This window comes from Apodemus sylvaticus, chromosome 1, assembly GCF_947179515.1.
Source record: "Apodemus sylvaticus chromosome 1, mApoSyl1.1, whole genome shotgun sequence".
Taxonomy (NCBI): domain Eukaryota; kingdom Metazoa; phylum Chordata; class Mammalia; order Rodentia; family Muridae; genus Apodemus; species Apodemus sylvaticus.
In genome coordinates, this window is record NC_067472.1 from 60,600,804 (window position 1) to 60,616,993 (window position 16,190).

Consider the following 16,190-nt stretch of genomic DNA (forward strand, 5'->3'; position numbering starts at 1 on the left):
GAGTTCTCAATACGAGGGCATGCAGGTTTTCAGAGGCAACAAAATGAATTACTTGAAATTAAAAAAAAAAAAAAATCCCAGGACAAACTACAGTCATTTATTCCATGAGAACTTCCATTGGATAAGGGTATTCTAAATTGAACATACTCCTGTGGGAGGCTAATTTGGGATCTCAGAGGATTGTTGCTGAAGGAGATCTCTGTGGACTGTTTGCTGTGAGTTGTCGCCTAATGGTGGCATTCCCAAGGAGTAATAATTTAAGAATACCCCTTATAAAGTAAACTGGGATACATTCAAGTTACAGATTCCAAACTGGGGGGGGGGGTGTTCACTGACCTGATAGAAAGATTCTGCTGTCTGACAGGAGGAAATCAACTGTTATTAGCCAGAAAGACCAGAAGTACAACAAGGTGTGTGTACAGCTATACCCGGCCCTGATTGTGCCAGGGGTGGGTGGGCCACCCAAGCTGCAGACGCCACCATGGTCATTACCGCCTAGATGCCACTCCTGCCTCCTCCTCCGACTAAAAACAGACGCGCCATGTCTCTGGCAGCATCGCAGGAGGAGCTTCCGGAACACACAGAGCTGTGTTCCTGGCGGTGCCTGGAGGCTGGAGGCTGCAGACCCCTTCTCTTCACACAGTAAGGCTCCACTATGTCCAGCAGTAGCCTAGGCTTCCAGAAAGTTTATGGGGGTAAGGAACACACTGAGGTTTTTCCTGTCTTGAGGGATCAGGTTGCCCTCGCCCTGTCCGAGCCAGTGAGGGAAATGGGATGTTAGCGAGGGAGGCAAGCCGCTCTCTTACACACAGCGCTTCAGACCTGACCCAGCCACCCGGAGAAGTATGTCCCTTGAGCTCAGCCTATGAAATGTTGACTGGGGAGGTCTGCCCACCCTGCCCGCCCTCCTCCCTGCTCTCTTAGCTGCTATTGTCAGTAGATTAGAGAAACCACCCTCAAGGAAGGTTTCATACCCCACCATGTTCAAGGGGCTGCCTGTTGGAGAGAAGCTGAGGACCTGGCCCCTCATAGGCAGGCCCGGTGGGGAGTGGCTAGGGTCTAGATACCAAGGCAACCACGGGGCCTGGAGTCAGGCCCCAAACCCCTGAGGAGCTGAGGGCCATGTCTGAAAGCTTAGGGGCAACGTCTTCGGGTGGAGGGTCACGCTTCTTACCTATCGATTTCTGCCTTCGCATCGTACCTCGAGGGAGGCCCAGAAACGGGCCTTTCGGGCTCCCAGGGACCGTGGGCGTCATTACAGCAATCCCTTGGCGTTCGTACACGGACTGCAAACCAGAGAGCCAGGTGAGGTGCATCCCTGGTGACAGGGCCAGAGGCAGGACAGGAAGCTCTGGGAGCTTCAGGTATTAATCACTGTGGCTTCCTCAGGCCACGCCCTACCCACATCCCTTTTAGTTCCTGTGCATCTGATGCAGGCGTGTCTAGATCTAGGCAGCCGTAGTCTGCTGAGACATTCACCCAGCCAGTTAGCAGAGGAGCTCATAGAGATTAGGGCTAGAATGGCTGGTCATGGGGAGAGAGAGGCACAGTGTGGTAGGTGGTGGGGTCTGATCCAGGCCATGCCCTGCCTGGGTCCTCATGCCCTGTGACCTTGGTCAAGTCCTCAGTTTGGATTCTGTTTTCCTCTTCCAGTCACTATAAGGTAGCTATGCACCAGACTTGTGCAGGTGAGTACTGCCTGTTCCTGACCTGTGAGACCTGCCAAGCGACCCCGGAAACTGTCAGAGACTGCAGTGGGCTGTCCCTTCCCTGGCCAGAAGGCCCCAGGAGGGACTTGGGGAAGACTGGTCATTAAGGCTCACTAAGAACATGTCTGTGGGTATACACTGACAGGCTCCATAGCCTCTACCCACCTGATCCTGGAATCTGTGGCAGGGAAGGTAGGATGCTGGCCCCTGGGAGGTCAAAGGAACCTGACCCGTGGGGCTATCAGGTTGGAGAGTATCAGAATAGAGTGTGGGTGTGTTGAAAGCCAGGGTTCCTCCTATGGGATTCGGAGGAGGAGGAGTGAGCATTTGAACCTTGGGGGTGTCTATTTTATTGCTTATCTTCTGAAGCTCTTACCACATTCATGGCAACTGTAGGTGTCACTGTGTAAAAGGACTAGATTAAACCAAGTCAGTCTGAAAGTGAGTCAGAGAAAATACTCAGCTATGTGATGGCACAGTTAGTGCTCACACCTGGCACTGGACTGTGATGGTGACCAGAAACCAAAAGGCGGTACCAAGGGGTTCAAAGATCTCACTTTTGTCCAGGATTCATCTCTGGCTCCTGGGAAACTCGTCACCTCTTTACTGAGAGTGCTTTTTACTTGGGGTGGGTGGGCACAGAAACAGCACCGGCTGTGAGCTGGCATCCGGTGCCTCCCATGCACAGTGAAGACCAACACATTGTCACTTCCCTTCTAAGAATGCTGTCACCCCACCTCAGAGTAAATGCCAAGTGTTTGTGCAGAGGACCACAGTGCATGAGGCTCTGCTCGGGCAAGGAGCACTATCTGAGGAGCACTCCCATATCCCCTGTGTCCAAAGTCTCTTGATTGGACTCAGCTCACGCATGCTGAACCCTCTGCCTGCCTGCCCCCCAGCCAGGCCAGCCTAAACCCTACGCACTTCTGCTCACTCACATTCACATCAGAGGACGCTGGGAAGCACCGGCTTGTGGGCCGCTGCTTGATGGTCGCCACTCTGGATTCTATGGCCACGTTCTCTGCAGTCCTGGAGGGCTTGGAGGCTGGCACTATCTCTTCCGGTTTATCTAAAACACAAATCGATTTTTGGAGTGGTTTAGTCTCATGGAAGCCTGGAGGGTGGATGGGCTCTGCTAGGAGAATCAGGCATGCGGTCATTGTTCATATGCCTGGACTATCGGGCAGGCTGTGGTCTGGGGAGCAGACATCATCTATATCCCCTCCGCATGTCCCACTAGGGGGTCCACCATGCATCCCTTTGCCTGCCTGAGGAGTATAGCTAACTGGACAAAGACAGCAGGAGACCTCTGCATCTCAGCCTGCCCCCTTGGAAAGTGCTATACCACCCAGGACCTGTGACTCAGCTGTCTTAGGTATGACAAATGGAATTTGTTATTGATAAGTGTTAATTTTGGAATTACTATTAGAGCCAGGGTCTCACCGTGTAGCTCATGCTGGCCTTGAACTTTTGTTTTTCCTATGACAGAGTTGACATTACAGGCCTGTACCACCAGGTGTACACACACACACACACACACACACACACACACACACACATGTGGTCCTTTTTGTAACTAAACAAAGTTTTCAAGGCAAGCTCCCTGCACCAAGGCTGAAATGTTGACTGTGATTAGTAGGCCAGACAATATGGCAGGAACCCCAGACCTCTGATGTTGCACAGAGAACTTTCTATTTATTCTTCCCATTTTAGAACATTGCTAGTTCTAGAAAACCAATTCTCAAGGAGCCCTGGGAAATAAAAAACCAAACCAAACCAAACCAAACCAAACCAAACCAAACCAAACCAAACCAAAATAAAACAACAAAAGCTTTTTGTTTAAACTTGAAAACCAAAACTTGTTCTAGAATGGCCTTGACATCCAGTTTAGCTCTAAGACAGCTGAGATCCTGAGACCAGATATAAGGCTTTGTCTAGGGTTGTTAGAACACAGGGACCCCACTCCCTGAGACCCTTCAGTCAGAATCCACCCCCAGTCCCCAGAGGGGACTTGTGAAAATGTCCTAGATGTCCCGGGCTGTTTTTTATAAGGTGCCCTGGGTCAGGATAAAGCTTACGGGGAGCTATGCCTGTGCAGCTCCCACATTGGATCCTTTTGGGGTACTGGAGATGCTTAGCTTCTAGAACATTTGTTACACATGCCCAAGTCCTTCCAGGCAAGCCTTGCTTATTTCTGGGGCCTGATGGCTCCCTGTTTAGTGAACACTGGGTTCACTGACTGAGCTACCAAGTCATTCAAAATATTCCTTGGCAATGGTGGTTTATGTTTATAAGGAGGAGCTGACCCCTTGGCTAAGTCCCCTAGCTGCAGTAGTGCTCAACATCAGAATGAAACAACACTGTGTGAGAAGCCAGGTCAGAGCCAGGATCCCCTTGAGGAGGAGTCAAGAGGAAGAGGGTGCGCTGTGATTAGGGAATATCTATCCTGGACCCTCTGACATCCTGGGAAGATGGCTAATTCTAGACCAGTGTTGATTCTAGCAGTCCACAGATGATGGCTACAGTCCACATGTAGCCCTGTCACATGGTCCTGCCTGGCCTCAGAGCCTATCACATGTATGAAGAATTTTAAAAAGGATGAAGATTGTAGAGGGGACCTCAGGTTTGCAGAATCCATGCAGTCTCGGGTGGTGTGTCCCTTCATGGCTGACTCTGATGTCTGGGACCTGCAGGCTCATCTAGCCACGGGCCTCTTCCTGTGCCAGAATCCAGCCTTCAGGAATTGGTCAGGCAATAGTTCAACTCCCATCTCCAGTGGCAGTTAGGACACTTGGAGCTCAAATCACCCACGTCCTTGGTCCCTGGGTCTCGAGCCCTTACTTGTAACCAAATCTTCACTTTCTTGGGCCTTGGCATTTCTTCTGAAGGGTCTGCCATCTTTTTACTAACCTTCCATACTGGCAGACTGCTCCCCACCATGTGATATAGGCCGTGGCCACCTGCCTTCATCTCTGCCATCTTCCTCCAGGGGTTCAGGTTGGCTCTTATGGCTGAGATCAAACTTCTTTCTGAGTAGTCACTACTGACCACCTGCCAGCCTGCTTTGGTGAGCCAGCCAGGACACACTGGCCTAGTTTGATCCATAACTTACCCCATATGCTAGGTCTCTTAGCACTGGTGGTTTGGCCTAGTCTAGTTGAGGTGTGCCCTTGGCAACCCCATGGTGCATTCTTTCAAGGAAGGAGTTGAGATCTCTCTAGCAGTGGAGAGCTGTGTCCTACCACTGCAGTGGGCCCTGGGCAGAAAACACTGTGTTCACTCTAGAAATTACCCTCCTCTCCTCAGTAACATTTGCTCTAACGACAGAGGCTTAGCATGGGGACACACCATCCTGAGTCTCAAATGTGGGTCAAGTGGAAGCCACTGAGTTATGAAGACTGGGCATTTCACATGAAGAGCACTCTGGAGACCTACAGGAATCTAGCTACCTTTAACTTGTGCAAACCTTGAGATGTGAAGGCCCCTGCTGGCTGTGTGGGTAACCCTGCCTGCTCGCCCTGAGAGTGGTTGGGTAGGACTATCAAGTAGAGGTATGGGTGAGCTCCAGGAAGCTCCTGTTTTTCCTGCCCCATAAAATGGTCTGTTCTGAACTCAGTGGCTAACGGTAGCAGCTGGGCAAGGGAAGTTTGTGGGCCAGATGACCCTTGGAGGATCAGGTAAGAGACACAGGGTCATAGTCCTGCTAGGAAGCTCCTGGGCACAGGCTCAGCATGAGGAGGTGGTTGGCCAGAGTCTGCTGCGTAGGGCCTGGGTCTGGGCACATGGAGAACAAAGGACACTAGAGGAACATACACACGTGCTGAAGAACTGTGGAATCGCTGAGAATCTCCCAGACAGGAGCTGGCAGTGTGTACATCCCTCCTGCCCTGTGGCATGTGGGACTAATTGCCTGGCACGTGGGTGGGTGCCTGTGGCATCTCCACATGTCCATCGGAAGTGGGCAATAGGCTGTGGTGTGAGACTTCAGGGCCTTGGATAAGGGTCTCCTGTGATGGTTCTAACCATGTGCGGCTTTGAGGCTTCGACCTGATCCACCTGGCTATAAGAATGGTCTTTCATAGAGAACACAGCTGGAGGGTGCTCCTGTAAGGGTGACCAGAGTCACCAACCTCACTTAGCTGACTGTAGAACAGAGAGAGGAAGGGCGTGTGGAGTACGCAATGGGACAGTGCTGGTGTGGTTGTATCTTGGGGCAGTTAGTGCTGTTGGTGTGAGTCAGGTAACAGAGGGCTCTTCAACTTGACCCTTAGATTTTCTGACCAGTGGGAACTTGAGATGTGGCTACCCAGGCTTCATCTTTGGCATCTTACTGACAGGAAATAAAAGGTTTTAAAGGAAACTGTTGTATGGCTGGCTTCTGAGGATGAGGTTTAAATTTACAAAGGCCCAGGACCAGAGCTGTACGGATCACTGAGGAGGCCAGGCCATCCCAGGACTAACATGGAGGTCTTGGTGACTGGATATACCCGCACAGACACACATGAAAGCTGTTATGGGTCACAAAACAGCCCAGCCATGAGCTGAGTTCTCAGTATCTAAGCAAGCTTAAAGCCTCTCATAAGGCAGATGTGTTGCCCATGGGCTATGAATTGTAGACTTCCAGGAACCATAGAGGAAGAGGGAGAGGGAGAGGGAGAGGGAGAGGGAGAGGGAGAGGGAGAGGGAGAGGGAGAGGGAGAGGGAGAGGGAGAGGGAGAGGGAGAGAGAGATAGAGACAGAGACAGACAGAGACTGAGAGACAGAGACAGAGAGAGGGGGGAGGTGTGGTAGGTTTGTCAGGCTCCCTGAGGTGGCTTGAAGCCACGTTTCTTAGACTGTCCTGCCCATCACTGCTTCTCCCAGCTTGTGGGTTTGCCTGGGCCATAGGCACTCCCAGAAGTTGCAGAAGCAAGCACTGGAAGATATGTCCAGTGTCCTCAACATGAGGCACTGTTGCTTTCCATGTGACAGTCTACCAGATGTCATGGCTCTGTGGGAAGAAGTCACAAATGCTAGGGGAAGGGAAACAACCCCATCGGCTGGACTTGGTCTATCACTGCAGCCCATGGCACAGTCCTGAGGGAGTCTTCCAGGCACCTCCAATTCCCCAGGCAGTGAGTGGAAGCCCTGACAAGGTGCTCTGCCCTTGGCCACACATGGGTGAGAAGACAGCCAGAGCCCAGCACTCAAGCCTCAGTCAGAGCAGGATCCTAGTTGTTTCTCACATATTACATTGGATCTCTATGAGAGAACAAGATTAAGTGTTCTAGAGGCATCCACAGGAGCAGCGGCAAGATTCCTGGATGTTCATGCCACCTGAGATAGCTGGAAATGTATCTGTCCCCAGCACCACGCTTTCCCCTTGGTGTCTCAGAGCCAGTAGTCCACACCCTCCTGCTGGAGGATGGCGCCACTACACCCACCTCAGGGAGAGGAAGCACCACGTAGGCTTCCTCTGCAACTCTACTACCAGGAGAAAAAGCCAAAATGTCACATTGTCATCTGAGCTACCCAGAGGGCTGCCTCCTGCCTGCTCTCCCAGGCAGTGAAGTGTGGATATGCAGTCTGGGCCCTGTGGACCTGTAGACTCCAAGGCTTGTGCCTGGGAAGGTCTGTGTGCTTATCCTGGGGTGACCAGCAAGGTTGGAAGTCATGGTCATACAACCTGTTCCACCACTCACTCTGCCTGGTAGTCTGTCTCTATTCTCACTTCGGCTGCCCTGGGCTGGCATGTCTGTGGTAGCTGTCCATGGTGGTTTTTCACACCATGGGCACTAGGGCAACAAGCTCAGTGAGAACCCAGCATCTCTAAGCCGATGTGGCTAGTGGGGTGGATCCAGGGTTAAGGCTGCCTCACTCCATTTGAGAAAGGTCATGTAGCTCAGGTTGGTAAAGACATGGATTGTGGCAAAGAAGGTTGCTAGTCCTGAGTTGACCATGCCGACAGCTCCAGGGTACCTGTCCTGCCCTGAGGCTGATCCTACTGGATTCGGACATTCCTGAACCCTGAGTCAGGATCTAGGAAGCTAGGTCCACACCAGGCCTCAGACTGAGCTCAGCAATCATTAGGGACCTCCCCTGCCTACTTAGGGACCGTCTCAGCCTTGGGGAATGATGTTTTAGGATTGTATTTATGGGTCACAGGTTGTTGAGCTCAGTGTTGGGGAGTCATGAGCAGTTAGGGATATATATCTGTAATGGGGTGCTTCTGAGGAAGGCAGGGCTCTGCCTGGCTACTCATGAGACTTGTGTCATGTCTGCTCCCCTCTCATGGGAGCCTGGGGACAGGCAACCGAAAGGCCCACACTGCTCCCTCTTTCTCTTCCACAGTGGGAGAACTAAAGAGGAACAAAGCTGGTATCCCCCTTGCTGTATCCCAGTCTGTTCAGGGGCTGGGCAGTACACATGGATGTCTCTGACCAGCCCCCCAGAAGAGGAGTCAACACACCTGCAGCCATGCAGGCATAGCGAGAATCATTCAGGATTGGCTGCTTTGTCAGTGTGTTGATGTGGACACAGATTGGGGGACTTACAAATAGGTCGAGGGGGTCACAGACAGAAGCCAAGCAGACCAGACAGACCAGAACAGGGTACATCCCAGGGAGGGGCTCTTGGGCATGACCCCCCCCCCAAATAGGGAAGACAACACAAGGCTCACAACACACTCTGGGCTTTACACGATGGTCACGAGGGGATTTCTCTTCTACTGGGCAAGAGCATGGGGACAGATGCTTCCCTTACCCTTCTTCTTCCGGACTGAGGCTTGCAAACAGAAAGGGAAGTGCATGAGCCACCCATGGCGGCTCCCTCCCATAGTGGCCCGCACCCGGGGTCTTACTCAATGCAGTGATCGTGGGACACAGACAGGGGAAGCAGCGTGGAGACCACTGGGAGTGAGACGCAGGGTACAGAGTGGCCCCACAGTTTGTCCTTGGTTGCTCTTTTTCTCTTGTCCTGTCTCCTGTGTGGTGGTAACGAGGCCCTGGCATCGCACCAGCACTCCACAGGTGGGACTGAACTTCATGGGGTGGGACATGAGGGGCCCTTTAAAAGGGCATGGAGACCCCAGAAGCTGGAGGCCCTGGGAGCTGGAGACAGCTCCTGGCTAATGAACTCCTAGGGAACACCGTAGAAGCCCCTTCAGTAGGGCGGACTGGCCTCGGCCCATTGTAAGTAGGGCAGATATTCTGCCATGGGAACGCAATTAGAATGTTCCCAGTGGACTGTTTGAAGGGAGATGATGGGGTCAGGGGCATGGCTAGAAGGAGAGGAGGTGCTTCAGCTTCTGGGTGGAGAAGCATGTCTGTGTCAGGGTACCCTCTTCTAGAAAACTGACAATTCGAGGTGAGCTTCAGATTCCCAGAAAGCAGCAAGAAAGACAATGTTTAGCCTGAGCCAGGAGGCAGGAGGCTGCTCCGTGCTGGCGGGGACATGTTGGTCTCCCACACAGTCTCCATGGTTGTTAGCGACATCTTGGCCGGACACCACTGAAGAGCTACTAGCTTCCCATTGAGTGCTTGCTTCTGTGCCCAGGAGCCCACCTCACCAGCCCTTCATGGGGTCAGTGCTTCCTCTCACAATCTCTGGCTCAGAATCACCCTCTTTGCAGAGGTTCCCTGGCTACTTGGTGGCACCTGGGTGACACACAGGATATGGTTCTTAGTCGCAATCAGTCATCCCTTTTCTTTGTCTAGCCCTGGCTGTCCTGGAACTCGCTCTGTAGACCAGGCTGGCCTCGAACTCAGAAATCCGCCTGCCTCTGCCTCCCAAGTGCTGGGATTAAAGGCGTGCATCACCACTGCCCAGCTGAGTCATCCCTTTTCTTAATGGTTCCAACGGCTGATGATCCCCCTGCAGCGGTTACCTTCAAAGGTACAAACGCCAAGGCTATTTAATGAAGACCTTTTAGAGTGCTGGATGTGCTGAGATTCTCTGAAGAGTCCCTGAGGGCAGGGACTTGGGTGGTTGGAGCAAGCTAGAGGTCAGGCTGAGGTGGGGTCAGTGAGGTGCCCGAGGCAGCAGGGATGCTGCTGCGGGGCCAGCGGGGCTACTTACCTTTGTCCACTAGTGAGAGGCCCAAAAAGTCAAAACAAAACAATGTTAGATAAGCAGAAAGAGAAACAGCCCCATCCCTATAGATCCCACCTTGGTCCCTGCTAGAGATGCCAAGCCAAGCGTGGAGCTGTAGGGCATGCAGGGGCGGGGCACGGACGAGCCAGCCAGCAGGAGGCCATGCATTGACTGAGGGCAGCAGGGCGCCGACGTAGCCTTACCGAGTTCCTCCAACTCCGCTGTCATGGACTTGGAACGCAGGGTGAGGGCGGTGGTCGGAGCCCGCTTTGGAGGTGGGGGAGCTTGACGGGGAGCAGAGGCAGAGCAGGTATGAGAATCACCACAAGGCCTCACCCCATCCTATACCCAACCCCATGCCCTTAAGTTTTGGACATAGGAAGAATCTGAGAGGCAGAGGCCCTCTGATCTGTGTTTTGTGGGGCATGCAGACAGGTGGTTGGGGGTGGGGTTGTCACAGTTGGGCTGCCACAGTACACAGCAGCTCTGGGTTCTCAGGTTCTCAGGTGCTCTGGCTGGGGAGGGGACCTCAGGCTCTGTTCTGTCTGTGCGAATCTGACTGTGACAGGATAGTGGAATAGATGGCTGTGCCACCACCTGCCAGATTGTCAGGGCAGGCACACAGGCTCCGCTGGAGCTGGGGAAGGAGGCCTGTTGGTGTCCAGGAAATCTTATCCCCCTACCTTCTCACTGTGGTCTTGGCTGTTTCCAGCTCTCTCTCCTAGACAGCCCTGCTACTGAGTGGGCTTTGCTGTGGGGACCTCGACATCCTCCACTAGCTGTCCCTGGCTCCTCGACAGAGCTGCTTTAGGGACAACTGGCTAGAAGGACTCCTTTATTCCAGGGGGCAGGGGCATCTGTCCTGTACTTGGCATCTGTTTGCTGGCTCAGCCATAGCCTCCCTTAGCAGAATGGGGACTCAGGCTCAATGTCATGGCCTTGGACACAAATTTAAGCCACACACTGTTGCCTTGGCTCTCAGCAGAAATGAATCCTGCTCTCCTCCCCATGGCCCCTGCCTTCCCCCTTGTAGAACACCCTGAGGGACACACACCTTTCTTTCTGGCTGTATCATCAGGGTCTAGATTCCTGGTCACCGTGACAACCTTAAGGACGAGGTGATTCCCTCCCTGGCGGATCATGTTCACCACCTGCCTGTGGCCCACCTTGACGACATTTTCATTGTTAACCTGCAGGGAGAGAGGCATGGCAGGTCAGCAACACGTGAGAGGCGGCAGAGGTGGCGAGGCACGCGCTGCCGCTACCCTGCAGGAGACCAGGGGGCACTTTAGTCTCTCTGGGTGAATAGTTGCTTTGGTCAGCACGTGTGCTGCTGTGGCTGCAGGGGCGGGATGCCTCATCTAGTATCCTCTGCCAGGACCCGTGGGTCCCACCTAACAGAATTCTCAGGAGTTGCCCAGGAGACTTCCAGGGCTGGATGTAGAACCAGCTCTCCCTTTTGACAGTGAGGTGGAAACCTGGAAACCTGGCCCCTAGCAGCTTCTCCTCTGCTTTGGCTTACTGCCTCTAGTCTTTCTCTTTTATTCCACCCAAAGGCAGAAAAGCTTGCCTTTACAAGGTGCTAAGAGAGATGGCGCTTCGCCCTGGCACTGCAGGGAGGAGGGAAAACTATCCCGGTGTTCCTGGGATAGTGGCGGTGCACGCTTGGATGCTAACACTGCTGCGGTGAACACACCCCCAGGTTTAGAAAACCTGGCTTTTCAGAATCAGGTGCTCTCCTCCCATCCCCAGGGAGGAAGCAGACATAGAATTGAGCAGAGGTGAGGCATCACCGTGACCCTTTGCCAAGAGGTCTTGGGCGTCATCGAGCAGATGTCCCCCCCCCCCCCAGGGCTTGTCCCCAAAGCCAGAGTCTTGAGGATGGGCAGGTTGGAATCCCTTCCCAGCAATGTGTCTTCCGAGCCAGATCACCAGGGACCAAGTGTTGCCCAGCAGTGTTGAACACCACTTAGCTATTGGAAAACTTGAGAACTCTGGCACTTTCGTAGAAATCCTCAAACCCCATTCCTACACAGGGACATGGGTGGCTGTGCAGGAGCCCCAGGCAGGACGCTGAGCTCTGTTTGCTCAGGGGCCATGCAGCCTCCCTGGCCCTCTCATGGTCCCTACATGGACTTGTGACCATTGCCCTTGAGATTGTTTGCTTTTGGAGTTCTGGAAGGGGACAGGATAGACCTCCCCCATATTTCTGCTGTCAGAGTACCATCCATGGGATATTGATACAATCAATCCTGAATCCAGCCCTGGGCTAGGCTTTTAGGGTTCATCCTTCTGATCATAGCCAGGATTGACACCAAGCCTTGACCTGTGCCCACACGCTGTAAAGGGGTAAGTTATGGAAGGGACTACTGCCAGCCTTCCTGAGCTGGAGGAGACACACTGAGCAGGCGCAGCTTACAGGTGGCCAGCTGTCCTGCTGATTCTCTTCCCATGGAGTCCATCGAATCACAAGTGTGTGCCCATCGGTCAGACATGAGTGCAAGGGCTGCGGTGAGGATGGAGACCTCCACACTCACCTTGGGCCAAACTTGGGAACAGTCAGAAGTCTGGGCCCTGAGTGTCACAAAACAGTGGGAGCCTGAAGCACGCAGCCCTGGTGACACACAGTTGTCATTAGACAAATGATGTCAAGGTGCAGAAACTAAATACTGAGTCTCCCAAAGAAGCTGAGCTGGGCCGAGGCTACAGGAGCAGAGCCACGACTTCATTGGCTGTTCAGTAACTTGCCATGCCCGCAGTTACCACTGTCACAGCACAGACCCCATGCCATAAACCTTACCCCAGAGGTGACTGAGGCCTTTGGGACAAACATCTGACTCAGGCAGCTTAAGGAGAGGGCTTTACTTGGCTCCCAATTGTAGAGGGCACAGTTCATTACGGTGAGTAAGGCCTGGAGGCAGGAGTGCCAGGCAGGCGGTTACATCATATCCACAGTCAGGAGGCAGAGAAAGACGAACTTTGGTACTCAGCTCCCATGCTCCTTTTCAATCTGTCCAGGGTCTCCCTCTAGGGTGACTTATACATTGATGAATACTTCCTACAAAGAGTACCAGGGCTTGACCATCAAGGACACAATGGCCTGCAAGCCAGGATAGCCAGTGCCTTCCTCTCAGTATCCCAGCCTCCAGAGCAGGTAGAAAATAATCCTGCCTCTCCTTACTGTGTGCTTCAATACAGAACAGCAACTGAACAGCCTAGGACAGAAACCAGTGGCCAGCCACGCTGTGCCGCTCAGCCTGGACCTGGGTTACCTACCCCTCTTCATTTGAGGCCCTTAAGAGTCAGTGTTCTACCTGCCCCCTGCCCCCGCCCCCAGTTGTACACGGGCCTTGCTGCGGAAGGCAGCATCCTTGCCAGCAGCCTCTCTGGGAGAGACTGGTGATGGCTGAAGGGAGGCTGGGAGGTAGGGAAGGAGCTACAGTACCCAAGTCCTGCAGAGGTGACAGAATAGCTCTGACACAGCCTGCAAGGGCCAATGCTGCAATGGAGGGAACTCAGAGAGAAGTAGACACTGGGAAATGCCGTGTCGGGAAGGAGCAGGCCTTGTGGGCAGGTTCTGTAGCTCCACGTCCCTGCTTGGGCGACTTATGGCCAGCTGAAACCCTGGCACTAGTTCAGTGACTAGATATCCAGATAACCATCAACTGTCATAAATACCCATGGGGGCATGGCCTTGGAATCACTCTCTAGCAATCCTTAAAGGTCTATAAATTCTTGAGGATGGGCAGGGAGCCATGAGCCCCTCTCCCCTTCCATGACAGAAAGGAATGGTTCCAGTCTTGTGCAGTCAATCACAGCTGCCTAGAGTTCCAAAGGACAAGAACATGCTATGTCCAGAGAACAGTGTTACTCCACTGGGGCTTTCCAGGGACACAGGGATGCGGACGCCTGGGGAGAGACTCTTTCCTAGGAGCTGTCTGTCCAGTCTCCTTCCTTTTCTGCCATTGGACTCCATTCTCCTCGAGGCTTCAGAGCACTGTGCCTCCTCCCTTTCCCACGTGGAGGGCAAGAGAACCTTCCAGTAGGAATAGGGCAGATGTGTCCATGGTCCTGTCATCCTCCACACTGTTGGGTGTGCCACACACAGAGGCCCCATCCCAGGCTGGGCTGCAGAGTCCCAGAGCCTGCCCCCCACCTCGGGACTCTCATTACAGGGGAAGATGAGGCACAGTCCTTCTCCCAGACAGAAAGATTGTCTTTTCCAGCTGTGGGGACACCTGACCTGGAACTATGGGTTTTCCTGTTTGTCCCGCTGGCTTTCCATCTTGCCTTGGCATGTGTTTCCCCATGAGGCCCCATTTCTCCCTTTGGAATGGTAATATGTTCTGTGCCGGTACACGTTGGAAGTGTGCAATTTGCTTTTTGATTTTACAGGGGGTTGCAGTTAAGAGATTGCCTTGAGACTCAGAAGAGGTTTCAGACTTTTAAACAGTGTTGAGTCTGTGGACTATGGGGACTTTCTGAAGTTGGATTATATAAATGTATTTCGTATTATGGTATGGCTATGTACCTAGATGGGGCCAGGGAATAAAATGTTGTGGTTTGAGCGAAAAATGTCCTTCAGAGACTTGAACATTTGAAGACTTGGTCCGTTGTTGGTGTTATGACCTGGGAAGGTTTAAGTGGTGTGGCCTTGCTAGAGGAAGTATGTCACTTAGACTGAGCTTTGAGACTAGAAGCCACTTCCCGTTCACCACCTGTGTGGTGCTTGCTGCTAAGGATGTGAACTCTTAGCTTTCTACTCTTGCCACCATGCCAGCTGCTGGCGGCCATGTTTTCCGCCATGATGGCCTCTTAACTCTTGGGTACAGTAAGCCGGAATAAACTCCCCCACAGCTTGCTTTCGGTTATGACATTTTACCATAAAAAGTAGCTGACACGGCAGTGCCCACAATGGAGGAACGCTGACCTGGTGCCCCACTGCCGTGTTCTTCATCCTTCCGCCTCTCCCTCCCCGCAACCACGTGGTACTCCAATACTCTCCTGGTTTGCAGAAACAAACCCCAAAATATAGAACTCTCATGGACTCTGCCACAACCTTTAGGTCAGAGCTGAAGGCCATGCAGCTTTGTGTATCAGCTTCCAGTATGCACATGGACAGCTCTGATGAGGCACATGATATGTCATATGTCATGGTGCCTAGGGAGGGCCAGGCAAAGGCACATGGTCTCTGTGACACAGAGACTCCTCACCAAGACCAGCTTCCAAAAGCCAGAAAAACCCAGGTGCATTCTCCTGCCACAGCAGGGATCAAGTTCCAGGCTTTGTAGTTTTCCAGCCTACAAAATGTTCTAAAACCAGTTTAGTGTGCAACGGATGCTTGGAGCCAGACACAGTCCTGAAAATAGATGCCTCGTGTGCTGACGGGAGCCAGAGTGGGCAAGCAGGCCTGCTCCTCCCTCATCACCTCTCATCGCCACTTTGAATGTTCATGGGGTTAAAGCACAAAGGGCCTGGACCTGCAATTCATGTCTGTTACCACAGGGTGGGGGTGGGGGATGCGAGTACCACATGTCATGTCAGCAAGAAGGCTCCAACAAGTCCTGATGCCCCTGCAGTTACCCAATATAGATTTTTTTTAAAAGGTGGTCCAGTTACCCTTAGGGAAGCAGTGGGCCTTTCCATACACCCTTAGACACCGTCGTAGACCTATGGAGGGTGGATAAACCAGGCTACATGGGATCTAGTTGTTTTGTGAAGAATAGGGTCCTATATATTCCTTCATAATGAATTAGGGTCTTCAATCTGAGTGTTCCTTAAATGATAGAGTTTTGTGTGGGAACAGTGGACAGAGGAGGCTTCCTGCTCAGTGCCCAGTTCTCCCCAGGCCTTTAGCCAATTTCCCCCATGCCACTGACTCTCCAGACTACACTTGAGCTCTCATCTGCGGAAGAGCCACTCTGTGAAGGAAGACTGGAGTTTGGGGCGGTACCGCCTTTCCTTCAAGCCTCCTGCTGTGCTTCCAGCTCTGACACTCGGGACACATTTACATCACATTTAACTAGACCAACATTCACTGCTCCTCTCCGCTGTGTGATAATCCTGCCATACTTAAACCATATACTCTGATTTGGTTACTTTATCATCTCATGTATAGTTTTCCTCCCCGGAGCAAAATAATTTTGTGTTTTTTTTCTTTTTATTGATTTAATTTTTCTGTGTACTTAACAGAAATTCAAACCCAAATACTTCTTTAATTCTGAGACTCCCTTCTCACAGTCTTCAGATCCATGAGGTTTTAACTTTGTCGTGAATAATTGTCTCCTGAGATTTTCCTGGTTTGTTTGAGACACCTGTCTTACTATGTAGCCCTGGCTGACCCGGAACTTACTATGTAGCTTGGGATAGACTTGAACTATGCAGCTGCTTCTTATGTGCTGGAATTTCAAG

At 52.5% G+C, this 16,190-nt stretch overlaps 1 protein-coding gene across 1 annotated transcript in view; it reads right to left on the reverse strand.

The window, feature by feature from the left end:
• Shank2 (SH3 and multiple ankyrin repeat domains 2) overlaps nucleotides 1-16,190 on the reverse strand; it is a 391,984-nt gene that overhangs the window by 16,126 nt on the left and 359,668 nt on the right. The window contains exons 16-22 of the mRNA XM_052194528.1: nucleotides 10,834-10,969; nucleotides 9,983-10,063; nucleotides 9,765-9,773; nucleotides 8,451-8,471; nucleotides 2,648-2,778; nucleotides 1,175-1,286; nucleotides 337-357 (exon numbers count right to left, since the gene is read on the reverse strand). Coding sequence (XP_052050488.1) covers nucleotides 337-357; nucleotides 1,175-1,286; nucleotides 2,648-2,778; nucleotides 8,451-8,471; nucleotides 9,765-9,773; nucleotides 9,983-10,063; nucleotides 10,834-10,969 — 511 coding nt within the window. The remainder of the gene's footprint in view (nucleotides 1-336; nucleotides 358-1,174; nucleotides 1,287-2,647; nucleotides 2,779-8,450; nucleotides 8,472-9,764; nucleotides 9,774-9,982; nucleotides 10,064-10,833; nucleotides 10,970-16,190) is intronic.